We start from the raw sequence: 14,103 nt of genomic DNA, 5'->3' as shown, positions 1-14,103 counted from the left end.
TCACGTTTAATGGCCAGCGCATAAATGATGAATCTAATAACGTGATTTTGGTGCGTGTTTGGCTTGGATTTAGCCGCCCGTTCCGCAGGGGTGGAAGTAGTGGTAGCCAACTCAAATCCTGAAATAGCAACGCCATAATGTAAACATACTTCAATACACAATGTCATTTAATGCAACTTCTGACTGCTAAATGTACCAACATATCTAAAGAACAAGTGTTTAATAAGAACAATTGGCCACTTTCAGAGGGATAAATCATGATGTTAGGTGTTTTAATCTAATGCATCATATTTACGTTGCATGTGGAAAATATTAAAACAGCGAAGGAACTCCCAGTCAGAAGGTAAAACTGCAATACAAAATGTAGTGGAGGAAAGTAAAGTATTGCAACACTTCAATACACCTGTATACCAAGTTGATGAGTCAACAGCCGTAAGTAAACTTCCCAGTAAATATTGATTTAATGATTTTCAGGTCATAAACTGTTTGCACTCTTGTCCTATATTTAATCAGGTAAAAGTCTTGGAAAAAAGTTTTTTAGAGAGAGACCTTTCCAGGCAATGGTATCGTGAAGACATTAACACAATTATTTGAAATTAAATAAAAACAAATAAGAATCCATAGAGAGTTTTTCTCTACAAAACCTAGACATGTTAAGGTTGTAACTGGGCTAAATTTGGTTGTGTTTAAAAAAAAAAAAAAAAAAATATATATATATATACATATATATATATATTCTATACACAGTACATTTAACGGTTCTGTCAACACAGTTGAGATACACCTTCACACACTATTCCACTGTGAAACGGGAATTTTTTATAGTTATTACATTGAAATGTAGTCATTGAAACGGTGTTAAAATTATACATATATATTAGAAACACATTTATCTCAATTGTAATTTTTACATCTAGAACTCCAAATAACCAAATCAGTGCCTTTCTGTGCCTCCTTGAGGAATGTTTCATTTGTGTTCAGTTAATTCATGATCACTTCCTTCCTGGACTGCATTGTTTTGTCAGTATTTTACATTTTGTAAGTACCCCAGTTTTGTGTTAATACATCTAAATCTAAATACTTATTTTATTTTACTTCCCGCTTGTTCACATAATGTAGGTGCAGTTTAAATGTGATCATTTGTACATCAAAAAATGAGACTACAATGTATAAAGTTGATTGAAACTGCATTCAGCGTTGTGTTTACACTATACTACCACTATACACTATATAACTTACATATGTTTTTGTTTATTTTACACCATGTTATATTTAATTTAATAAATAATTGGCCAAGACTGAGATTTGTGACCATTTACCCACATGAGGTTTACTGCAGAACATATCCACTAATTCTAATGTGTGTGTTACAGTCAATTAGACTTTGCTTGTTTTATATATATATATATATATATATATAGTATTTGCATTACTGATGTGCATAATACATCCAGTGTGCCCACCCTCCTATACCCACACCACCACCTAAATCGAAACGGTATATCCAGCTCATGAATTATTCTCATGTAGAGTCGCGAGTTTTTGTATCTAAACCACATTATTATCACAGAGGTACAGTGGAATTATAGGAAACAATCTGCCACAGGAACTTAATGACGTTGCCACCAACAGTCGCGTCACTGTGTGTGGTATACGTGATCTCATTGACACTGTGTTTCCTGTTTCTTGCAATATTTCGGAAGACTCTAAGAAACTGACAACTCTGACCAACATACACCCAAACACGAACACTCGATTGCACAGGCTTCCTTAAACACTTCATTTGACTCAGCTTAAGGGGAAATCTACAGATGGCTTAAAGTCGTCAGTTGTGAATTTAGTGGTGTCTTCGCCTGGGGACTACTATAGTGTCATATGACTTCAAGAGAGTGAAACTAACACTCATCTAAAGTTGGGTGTTTAACTTCCTCACGGTCTACTCTTCTAACATGAACTTCGTTTTGGTAAGTAATCCACATCAGGTTTTTTATTTGGAACATCTTCACAGTTGTTTCAGGGATGATTTAGCTTGTAGATCATCAACACTCATTGTTTTAATAATCGTCACAGTATTGCTGTTACCATCAATGGGACAACTACAAACACATTATGTCTCAATATTTGCTAGATAAGTTTGGTTAAAAGGATTGTTTCACATTTTAAACATAGTTTGCTCATTCTTAGGTAGTTGAGCACTGTGAGAGTGATGTACAATGCATATGTACAGTCTCATTGTTGGGGTTTTAGTTTTTAAGAATTAACAGGCTCAGCATCGCCAAACACCAAGCTTGTTGATGAGAGGAGTCATGAAGTTATATGTGGATGAGTGAAGTGGGGAAGGACTCTTAATTGATGGGGCTTTCTGTGTCTAACCAATTAATTTGCTTAGATTGCCACGAACGAGTAATTACGGTCTTGTTTAATCCAATTATTTTCTCAATTAGCCGTTTGGGTTGTAGAATCAGCAAATAGCGAAAAATAGTTGCTGTTGACTAATTTTCTGTCGAGTGACTGATCGATTAATCAACTAATCACTCCAGCTCTAAGATTTACATATTCAGGTGTGTCTGTGACCAAAATATATAAGGATTTGTTTTAAGATAACCCTAAATAAAGCCAAACACACCCTTTTGTTGCTGGCTGGCAGATTTAGCTTAAAATGGTGGTGAACAATTCCGCAACCCTGTTACACTGACTGTGTCTTTTTTTAGGAGTGGCTGAGTATGAGATGAGGATCTGGCATATTGTTTGGACGGAAGTTTTTGATACCCTTTCAAATGAATGTGGCACAGTTCTTGATCTGTATTATTCATGGTCGTCTTCAGTGAGTTAATAACGCACCAAACTGCAATACTATCTCATCTCAAACTTAAATTGCTAAATTGTACAACTTAAGCCTCGACCAGAAAGTTTGAAAAGATCTGGCAAACCTTTCTGTTCTATTTTCAAAAGTGCACATTCTTTCTCTCTTTTGTGTTTTATCTTTTATTATCCCCCTATAGTAAGCATTTATGTATGGAAAGGATGTAAAATATTTTAATATACAGTGCATATTTGATAACCCGATATCAAATGTGCATTAAAATTAATAAACAAAAGATGAACATTGAGCAATGTTTCCAACTCTGTTGATTTGTGAGTATCTTCTTCTCCACACACACCTGAAACTTAGTCTTTTGTTTCAGGTTTTTCCACTGATACTTGCCTTGCTTTTCACCGGACAAAGTTACACTGAGCTTACAGAACAAAATGGGAGTTCATGTCATAAAATGTGCCCACCTGGTAAGTTGTTTATAAGGAGCTGTATGCATTTATGTGCAGTACAGTTATAGTGGAGTAATCACATATGAACTAATTCCCCTTCTTCTTTTCTCGACTGCTTCTCAGGATATTATAAAGTCGGTGACTGTAATGAACAGGTGGGAAAGTACAAATGTGAAAAATGTGTTAATGGCACATTCACAGCTGTAAAAAACACACGTACAGAATGCTTGAGGTGTGCCGCTTGTGGTAGTAAGTATCTTGTTCAAATACCATTATAGGGTGATAGAAACACATTGTGGGATATTGTGTTAACTCTTTAAATTACCCTTGACCAAGATAATTGATATTTAACATTTGCCTCTTTTCACAATGAAATTCACTATCCTTATGTCATGCCATTTAGAAACATTAAATAGAAATATGAACACGATTGCATTTAGGTGGGTTTTTGGGGATCCAATGAGCATTTTGTGGTTGGGAAGTAGCAGGTTTGTGTATGTGAGATTAGAGACTTTGTTCCATGAATGCAATGTGAATTCATATACAGTGGCATTCACATTTTAACTCCAGGTTAAATGGGATCTTTTCTTAAAGGTAATTTTTGTCCTTGAACCGGGTTAGCGTACATTTTGAACTAGAATTAAGAAATGATCTGTGTTGATTAAAGCAATGTGCAAATTGATTCAAATAATTTACGAATCATTCATTTCTGAGTTTATTGTACAGCGTGAAATTCTGTGGCCCCCTAGTCAGAAATGTGTGTTAATGTTGTGGATTGAGACAGAAACACTATATTTTTAAATTTTCCCCAGATCATGAGGTGGAAAGAAAGCCCTGCTCCTTTAATAGTAATGTGGAATGTGACTGTAAAGCGGGATACTATAACTATAACCCCTTCATAAGGGATTGTAAGGAATGCTCCTGTAAACATTGTGAAGGTAAGTGAAGTCAAAACATTCACACACATATTATTTAATATCCTGGCGTATTCAATATAATAGATTTACCCTCAAAATGAAACATATTGTTCTTTGAATTCTCACAATATTTTTTTTTTTTACAGAGCCTGGTAATTATTATAAGTACCAAGAGACCTGCCAGCCCTGCAAAAGGTGGGGGGTCTTACAATATGCCAGGTTTAGATTTTGCTTTTGCTAATAAAGTGAAAAGTGCACGCAGAATTGCAACCTTAACTGACGGCAGAAATCAGAAAAGAAATCCATCTGCAAACTGTAGTAATATCTAGGGTTTTAATTCTTTTAATACTTTTTTGGGAGATCCTATATATTATTGTCATTATCTCTTTATCTTTCTACTTTTATTAGATGCTATGTTTACCTTTTTCTGTATAATTCTTTTTATAATATGGCTTGCTTATCATAGCTTGCTTAATATTATGTCTTATGTATTCTATGCAAATGGTTTGGCATAGTAGCAGATTCAATAAGTTTTCGTCATGTATGTTTTTTCAATTTCTATTGAGGGGTCTCTTCTTTCATCTAATTATGGGAGCAGATGGATTTTGGATTATGCAAATTGCATAGTAATGAGTTGTTTTTTGTATATACTGTGTATTGCCTTCTCTGTGATGTTGTCTTGTCCAAGCCTGACACAAACCACTGTGGGGTTGCAACTAAAGCGGAACCAATTAGTTGATTGTCTATTGACCGAAAATTGATCTATAACAATTTTGATAATGGATTGTTTCTGTAGTTTAATCAGACAAAAATGGCAAGTATTTGCTGACTACGGCTTCTCAATGGTTATAATTAGCTTTATGTTATGGGGTTTTGACTGACAAAACAAGACATTAAAGACATTTTTAGAGACTACACAAAAACAAACTTTTGACATTTTAATAGCGTTTTTGTCTTGATCTAAAATGCCTTTTAGTTGTCAAATCTATTATGGCATGATTTTAGAGTGGTGGAACTTCTGCAAATCTCTAGATGTTCTCTCTTTCACACTCAGTTCCTGTGGTTTAACAACTTATTTCTCACTCCCAAATTGTAAAAGGTTTTACTGAAGCCCTGCACTACTTGTGCTGAACAGTGTGGCTGCCAGTGTTAAACATCTTGACATGAAGACAGTTTTGTAGCCTTTCTAAAAGATTGCAACAATGCACACAAGATTGCTGTTTTGCATTTTTTTTAAAACACACACACAGTAAAGTATAGCTGCATACTTTTTCAAGTCTGTCCTAAAACAATAGTCAGGTGCCTATGTGAACATTAAAGCAGTTTTTGCTGTAATCCTTACTTCTGTTCATACTAGCCATTAAAAGATCACTTTCTAATACGCTAATGCATTATTGTAAGATGATGGGACAAAATCCACCGTCCACAAATCACCCTCTTTTTGTAACTATACCTCCACAGCTCAATAGTGACTAACTGTCCAGGCAAATACAACGGGGGGAAATCATACTAAAAAAACTGTAACTTTTGAAGATATCCATTTGATTTGACCAACTCAGACTTATGAAGATAAACCCCCATCCTTTACATTGGAAATACATCAAGATTGAATAGTTTAATGTCCAGTGTGAACAAGACAAATTAATACAACAAGACAAACCTAATTCAATGTTCATATAGGCCCCTGCCTATATGATTTAAGACTTTAAAATTAAAAAAAGAAAAAAATCTGTGTCCTTAAAATGTATAGATAAATGTGATGTCAGATTTGACTGTTGTTTTTATTAGTCCTTCCTTTTTTTCCCCAGTTGTTTACACCTCCCAGACTGCAAGAGGAAATGTACAGAAAGGGCATTTCCAACTTCAACAGATCTATCCACATCTGCAACCACATCTGCTTCTCCAGTTGCAACTACAACCATAGCTTCAAACAACACATCAAATCCTATTATGAATCCAGTTACACCTAATTGTTAGTGTGCTAATAACTCACTGGTTTATAGTTTTGTAGTTGTATGACTTATATGCCCAGAAATGCAATTGATTTGTCTGATTGATTTCCATTTTGCTGATTCATGAATGGTCAGCGTTGAATATTGTTGAATTTATTCTGTGGATTATAGACAGAATTACTCTATAAATTATAATTGATAATTGATGCACAATGGACTGATGTGAGTGTATCTTTGTGCCCATACCAGTGAACGAAATGCCCTGGCTGTTTTTCAAGGTGTTTTTGGTGACACTTCTGGTGACATTTCTGGTGTTCCTTTTGCGCCTGCTGCTTTTTGCCAGGAAATTGTTCAGATACCCAAATTGTCTTTGCTGGAGTGCAAAAAAAGAGCTGAAGCTGCCTGTTGAGCAGCCCAAATTCAATGGTAACTACTAGTGTATCTAAGCACATTTTCTTTAGTACAGTTTTGAGTTACTTTACTACTTTTACTAATAATAATTTTATGCAACTTACGTGTACCTCCCCTTCACTATGTTTCAGAGACACATATTGTACTTTTTACTCCACTACATTTACAGTTATTTAAAAGATAAATATTTTACATACAAAACACATAATCATCTTTTAAATACACAGTGTTAAACGACCCAATGTTAAAAGTTAAAACTAAATATAATATTCAAATGATTTTTACATACCTACCTACCTTTACTAATTCTGCTTATACTTGTGTATGATTTTAAATGAGGGGTTTTACTTGTAGTACAGTGTTTTTACATTGTAGTGTTGGTACTTTTGCAAAAGTAGCTAACTGTTTTCACCAATGACAGTAATACAAGTAACTACATACTGGTGCTTTGAGCTTTGTTAGTTATCCACTGAAGAGATGCACACACAGTGAACAAATGTATAATGTTTTGTGTAGTTTCTTTGAAGATAAGGAGCAGGTTCTGTGACACAACACACATTGAGATAAACTCTCATGTATGATTCCTTACACAATCATTTGTTGTGTATATAATGCAAGTTTAGACTTTTATTGCCAAAGAAAGTACTTCATTAAAAACAAAAATAGTCTTTTTTACAGAAATGTAACTGTTTCAATAAATGTGCTTTCTCAACTGAACATGTTCAAGCAGGAAGCCTACTGATAATATCTGCTTTCCTCTTAACAGAACAAAGCAGTCATCCCGGCAGCAGCCCCAACTCGCTGGTTTGTGCTCAGTTTCATGCATTTTATGTTTTGTTGAGATTGTGATCTAGATTATATTAGCGCTGTAGTTTGCCAGTCAGAGTTGCTTGTGAAAAAAACACAAAAAAGAACTTAAAGTTTATAGGTCAAGGAGAGCAAAGATGAAAAGCCGCACAGTTGTTGTCAAATTGAACTTAAGCTGTGATAAATTGTCAAGATTTATAGGTGTTTTAGAAATGCTGAAGAATTTTACTCATCACTCTCTAACGTTAAGCAGACAACAAAGATGTTTACTCCCTCTTTCTTGTTTGTCCTTCCAAGACATTTAACATCTCGGAGGAAACTCCCATGGTGACTTTTAGTCAAAGTCCAGCCACGCTACAACATCCAGCCCACATTGCTTCTCTACTATCAGACTACACAGGTAAGATTCAGTAGTTGATTCCCAGCTACAATGCACAGCTTGTGAAGGACTTGGTCGGAATCTGTACAATATATTGCGATGTTTGACATCATTGTTCTTCTCCTAGTGCAGGAGGTGCCTCTGAAATCCTCTTCATGCTGCCTTGATATTCAACCTAAAGGCTTTTTCAAAAGATGTTTTTACTGCATGGCATCAGATCTTTTCTATTCTCAGGCTATTTCCTGTAGCCCCTGAAAACCGACACTCTTAAAAATAGAATAATCTAGAAAACTCACTAATGAACAATAACTATAAAACCTCCCATTTTTAAGTAAAATAATGTAAAAAGGCTGTTTTTCCACAGCTTAACACCATTTTGGCCCTAAATAATAGCTTTAATGTTTTCCAGTCAGGATTTTGACTACACCAAAGAACTGAGACTGCTCTTGTTAAGTTCTTGAATAGCATCCACGCACATACAGTGGAAAGGTTTTGTAATATTTGATCTCAGTGCTGCATTTGATACGGTAGACCGCTACATATTACAAGACAGATTGGAAAACTGTGTTGGACTTTTTGGCACAGTGACTACAGACAGAGATTACGCTGTGTCGATCAGTAATTACATATCCAAGCACAAAAACATGACGTGGAATTCCCCAAGGCTCCATTCTTGGGCCCTTTTGCCATAATCATGCAGGCGACACATATTTACTTAACAGTATTACCAGTTTACTTTGTTCCCATACAAGCACTAGATAAGAGCAGTTAATTCACCAATTGGATATGCCAACATTTCCTCCAGTTAAACAAATATAAAACAGAAATAGTTGTCTTTGGACCCAAAGAAGAACATTTAAAGTCTGTTCTCAGCTTCAGTCGCTAACATTATTGACTCAGACCTAAATGTTAACATCCACATTAAGACAATTACAAAATTAGCCTATTATCACTTTAAGAATATATAGAGAATTAGAAGACATATGTCTCAGCAGGATTTAGAAAGACTTAAGAAAGCTACCTATGCCATTCCTTTGTTGTTGGAAGGAGCTATACAAATGAACTTGCCAGCTGCTTTGCCTTGCCTTGTAGTATTAAACAAATTTGAATTAAGTGAAAGTCATCTCATGATATTATCACTGCTACTACTGCTACAGTACTAAAATAATAGTCATGATAGCAAGCTTGTCTTTTAGGAAGCTTGGAGGTGTTATGATCTATTCTGAATTTAGCTGAATGAAACCCTCACCCTATAAGCAGAGCAGTTTCATTACTGAAATGTGAAAGCAGGCTCATATAATCAAAGAGACATTTTTCCTCATGAAAGTAATGAAAGTAAGAAACTACTTTCTCCCAAATTTTAAAGAAACATTTGTGAAATTGGTCTGAAACAGAGTCAAGTCAAGACTTCTTCAGGGGTGTTTATGAAACTGCATTTTTGAGGTGGGCTACAAGGGTGTATATATATATATAAGGTAGAATATCTTAATTAATTAGGGCTAGAGGTAGAATGGATTTATGGAGGACAAGCTGATCAACAGGACAATTGAGAAAGATTTGATACATTAGTTTGATACATTTTAATGTCTAAGTGCATGCAAGCATCCACTCTGCTAAAGTGTTCTTGAACGTAACGTCTCAGTCCTGTACATGTGATCATTAGAGAGTACTGTAAAATATTTTAAACACAAAGAATGTTGCGCTAACAATGCTGGGATTTCTAGATTGTTAAATGTTCTTGCCTGTCTCAATCAAGGTAAAGTTCCAGATGTAATCTAAATTTACCAACTCAGTCCATTTATATCATATTAGATCAGATTAGATTAGATTCAACTTTATTGTCATTACACAGGTACAGGTTCCCATATAGTTTTCCCAAGTATGATAATGTATTGATAATGGGTGATCGAAATGTCATTTTGTGCTGATTGGACTATATTTACCAGGGATTATAAACCCTCTTGCAATTACCGTCTATCATGGTCTACTGTCCACCATTTAATAATGCGTAGCACAAACATGAATGTTGTTGATCATGAATGCATTGTGCTCCATACTAAGCTTATTTATTGCAAAAATCTATTCGCCAGATGTAAACGCACACATTTTGTACACTTCCTCTGCTACTGTTTTGCAACCAGGCTTCTTGCAAGGTATAGATTGGTTGTATTGCCAAGATTGCATGTAGGCGGAGTCCTTCACAGCGGCTTTGGGTTCATGTCTGATAAAATAATCTTGAAAAAATATTTATTTCAAATATTCCAGAGTCACTTTACACACAGATTTTTCAGCTTTGCTCATGTTAAAATGTAGCATCACATGTCATCATGCCACTAATGCCAAACCTATCTGATTACAGTACAAGTGTACAATTACATGTGGTGCACTATCTTCAGCTGCAGTGTCCTCACACTCAGAGCGCCAGCCTTTTCATCTCTGCTGGTTTAGCACACCATTTATCATTGATCAGTCATGTGGTCCAAAGTGTGGAGGTGGAAACTGGGAAACAGGACGCCCTCACTTTTTCGCATCAGTCAGCAATTCAATGTTAGGGGAAATGACAGATCAGATAGTGAGTGCAGTCACTCAACTGTGAATTATTTGCATCCTTGTGCATCATGTTTAACTCCTCGGAAATCATCAACATTCACACATGTACAAATGTTATTTATAGTAATATGAAGAATTGACGGAACCACGTAGATTGTCCGCTGCTTTTTTTCCCTTTCATTTGCCCAATTTTAGAATCTACAAGACTTAATTTGTTTCCTTTATTTAAAGCAAATTACAGTACATCAATGATTCACTCTTGATAATGCAGTTTGTTATTCACAAATTGCCTGATACAGCCCTGTGTTACCAGGAAATCATCTGAAGTCCAGTTTAATAGCATGCTCTACTTTTACGAAGACTTTACAAATGCATTTCCTGTGTTAATGATGTCATGTTTTAGTGTCTGGCATTTGTATCAGAGCTGAAAACCCCCTTTGTAGTGCTGTTGGCATAGTGGTGAGGATTATGTTCTCTATTCCCCTTCATAAATTGGATTATGGTGGTTGTCTGCTTTGCTTTTACTATATGAAAGGACATTTTACTAAGGTAGACACATCATAACAAACCTGCATTGAAGTTACCTAATGCTAAGTGTTGTTGATTGTCCTGTGCAATGTGTTGCTCAATATTATTGTCTTGAGTGCCTTGACATTGAGGTTTTTTCATCCTGTGTGATCCAGTGTTCATTTTCCCGTTAAATCCTGAAATGTGTGTTAGTCTGGCTCTCAGTACTTTCTGACTTCCCTACCTTGTCTTTAGCACTCTGATCCAAGCCCATTGGTTTCTTTAAAAAACTGCTCACTAATATATAGTTTTTATTTTTTTAAAGTGAAAGAAATTTTCTAAACGAGCTGCACACTGTAGTTTTTAGGAAACGTTACTCAAACAGGAGGTACTAAATAATAAGTGATCGCAGACTAATGAAGCACCTAGTGCAACGGTGTTTAGGCTTTATTATGTGTTTTTCAACAACAATGGAGCTCGATGGCACAGAGGAATAGGCTATATCAAGCTATGGCAACAGTTGAGTTGTTGGTTTTGATCTTACCGTGGGATTTGTTGACAATAAGAAGAATAGAAAATGTCACCAAAATAATTTTTAAAGAGCTCCTAAATGTTTTCATAACAAATGTAGTCAGTGTGTGGCTAATCTCCTCAGATGGTCAACTACAATGCATCTGCACAATTACTATATCTTGATGACCTTTAGTTTACAGCTGGGTTCACAGTTGGCCAAAAAACAGATAGCACACTCTAGCAACTTACCTTTTTCCACAGCAAAGTTTTTGGTGTCCTCTGATTGTCTGTAATTCTCTCCACCCAGCTGTCCGACAAGATGAGCAATCAGAGCACTGGCCGGCCATTGTCCTCTATGCGATTATCAAGGAGGTGCCCTTGCGTAGGTGGAAGGAGTTCTTGCGTCTGCTCTCTGTGGCTGATCAGCAGCTGGAACGAGTGGAGCTAGAGTCCGGTTTGGGTCTGAGCTCCATAGAGAGGCAGTACCAGATGCTGAGGCTGTGGAGCCAGCGCCCCTCTGCGAGCCTGAATGACATCTTCTCGGCATTGCACTACATGGATTTATCCGGCTGTGCCCAGCTGCTGCAGGAAAGCATGGAAAAGCTGCAGCGGAGGCCTGAACTGAAGCAAGGTTTCACAGCCTGCAGAAGTTACACAGACCATGGCTTCAATGGGGCAATGCAGGACACCTGAGGCACCTGGGGACACACGCATCACTCTATCATACAATGAGAGACATCAGTGCTTCAACCATGAAAGCCAGTTTCTGGAAGGGATGTTCCTTGCAGAATGCAGACTGCATTCATGTCACAAATAATAATAATAATAATAATAATAATAATAATAATAATAATACATTTTATTTAAAGTCGCCTTTCTCGGCACTCAAATGACTCATAATGAGTAATGTAGATGTATATTATAGCTTAAAAGTTAAATTACATTACAAAGCACTGTGGAGATCCGGATAGGCCCAACTACAATTGAGGTATAGCACTCTAGATAAGTGTAAATGTGCTGTATTTATATAGCGCTTTTCCAGTCTTAACAACTGCTCAAAGCGCTTTTACATCTACAGGAACCATTCACCATTCACACACATTCATACACTGTGGCCGGGGCTGCCGTACAAGGTGCCACCTGCTCATCAGATAAACATTCACACATATTCACACTCCGATGCGCAGTGTACAGTGTACAGTGTACAGTATAATGCCTCTTTTATTGAGTCTTTATCGGGTTGAGCTTTGGGTTGATTTTACCTCCAAATGTAGGCTACACTTAAAATGCAGAATGTAACAAAGCTGCAGAACTGGAGAAGTGGCTTCCTCAAATGCATGCAACAACAACAGTAGCATTTTAAAGAAGGATATCACGGCCAGTTAACGCTCAGGTAGCGCTCTAGTAACCTAGCTGGAGAAAAAAAACAATTTTTTTTTAGGGGAAATCCCGTTCCTCTTAACCTGTGCCATCTCTCAAAAGGCCAATAATTGAGGGCTGTGGTTTTAAAACAGAATGGTGAAATGTAAATGTTTCTAACTCTTTCATTGTGTGCATTAGCAGAAAGTGGTGAAAACGAAGGAAAAGTAAACTTGTTGTTTTAATTCTAAAGAAGATGATTTTAGTTTTTTGTTTTTTGTTCCTCCAGAAATTTGTGCTTATTTTTTTAGCATTTACCTCGTCTTAGTAAAGGCTCTTCTTCAATTTGAGTATTTAAACTGTGTGAACATTTTAGTGTACATCTATGATGTTTGAGTCTGACATCGCCTTCATCTCTTTTGAGAATGAAAGTCTGGTATAACAACTCAGCCACTCACTCTTGTAGCACACCCTCGTAAAGGGAAGAATACTGAAATCCCCACAGAACGTCAGATTTTCAGTTTCCTGCAAATAAATGGTGTCAAGGTGCAGTTGGCTGGGTTTTTCCTCACCACACATATTCCATCCAAACTGATGGTTTCCTGTTGTGGGGTTGGGGTATCTCACTTTGAGAGTTTTTGTGTGTCAATTCAGTTACTGACAGTAACAGACTTGGACTTTCCAGTAAATGGAGTTTATTATTTAATGTTTAAATAGTAATATAGGTATGTGGTTTGTGGCTTTGGACCTTGAAACATACGGTATGTGTGTATGTTTTACAATTATTATTTTTCAATTTGTTACATTTTGCATATTTTTATACAACTTTTAAGGTTAGCAATTTTATTCTCATTGAAATAACATGTGATACCAATGTGTGTTAACATGGTGCTGTAACCTATAACCTTAGTCAAAGTGTCATCACACAGTATGTGTCATAAAAACAATTCCTGGCCACAAGGTGGGAGTATTGGCTGAAATGAGTGTTTGAACCGCAGCTGTTTTGCCGTTTTGAGCACAGGACCCAAAATAAAGAAAATTAAGTCAGGGTGCTTGAGGACCGTCTATTCTAGAGGTGGATTAGACCAATCTCGTGAATTGCAGGTTCGTTTTAAGCACAAAGAACAGGTGTCCTATATTGTCCTTATTCAACGGACAAAAAATCATTGATCCAAATAAATCCAGACATACAGCATCTCAGTTCTGACAGCAGGTTCTCACATTCACTTATTTTTTGCATTGTAGGCTACACATTTTAATATGCTTTCGAGTAGCTTTATGATGTGGGAATTAAGTCATTTTACAACTAGGCCTATACTTGAATGCAGGATTTTGGTAGACTTTTCACCTTTTCCGTGCTTGTGGCGTGTGATGTAGGCCACTCCATAATGCTACAAGACATGAGAACATGTCTAGTTTCTATTTTTATTGAAGCATTGGTATG

At 36.3% G+C, this 14,103-nt stretch overlaps 1 protein-coding gene across 2 annotated transcripts; it reads left to right on the top strand.

Moving 5' to 3' along the window:
- The first annotated feature begins 106 nt into the window (after positions 1-106).
- si:ch211-112c15.8 (tumor necrosis factor receptor superfamily member 25) lies at positions 107-13,619 on the top strand. 2 transcript variants are annotated; one of them, XM_032522125.1, is made up of 10 exons: positions 107-432; positions 3,186-3,282; positions 3,388-3,513; positions 4,077-4,202; positions 4,328-4,376; positions 5,990-6,153; positions 6,383-6,559; positions 7,311-7,348; positions 7,649-7,751; positions 11,608-13,619. In XM_032522125.1, the coding sequence occupies exons 1-10, from the start codon at positions 301-303 to the stop codon at positions 11,991-11,993; spliced, it is 1,398 nt and encodes a 465-aa protein (XP_032378016.1). In that variant the 5' UTR covers positions 107-300; the 3' UTR covers positions 11,994-13,619. The 2 variants fall into 2 exon arrangements, with proteins under 2 accessions (XP_032378016.1, XP_032378017.1); XM_032522126.1 differs by lacking the exon at positions 107-432 and adding an exon at positions 1,262-1,964.
- The last annotated feature ends 484 nt before the right edge of the window (positions 13,620-14,103 follow it).

The sequence above is a fragment of the Etheostoma spectabile genome, chromosome 7 (assembly GCF_008692095.1).
Source record: "Etheostoma spectabile isolate EspeVRDwgs_2016 chromosome 7, UIUC_Espe_1.0, whole genome shotgun sequence".
NCBI lineage: Eukaryota > Metazoa > Chordata > Actinopteri > Perciformes > Percidae > Etheostoma > Etheostoma spectabile.
The sequence above is the reverse complement of the archived record's forward strand: the minus strand, read 5'-3'. Positions and strand labels throughout refer to the sequence as shown.

Excerpts from the sequence above, each read along its gene's own strand:
- si:ch211-112c15.8 (XM_032522125.1), top strand. The coding sequence starts at position 301 with ATGTGGAAAATATTAAAACAGCGAAGGAACTCCCAGTCAGAAGGTAAA. Across the intron at positions 4,203-4,327 it reads CTCCTGTAAACATTGTGAAG|AGCCTGGTAATTATTATAAG; the intron begins GTAAGTGAAGTC and ends TTTTTTTTACAG. Across the intron at positions 7,349-7,648 it reads GCAGCAGCCCCAACTCGCTG|ACATTTAACATCTCGGAGGA; the intron begins GTTTGTGCTCAG and ends TGTCCTTCCAAG.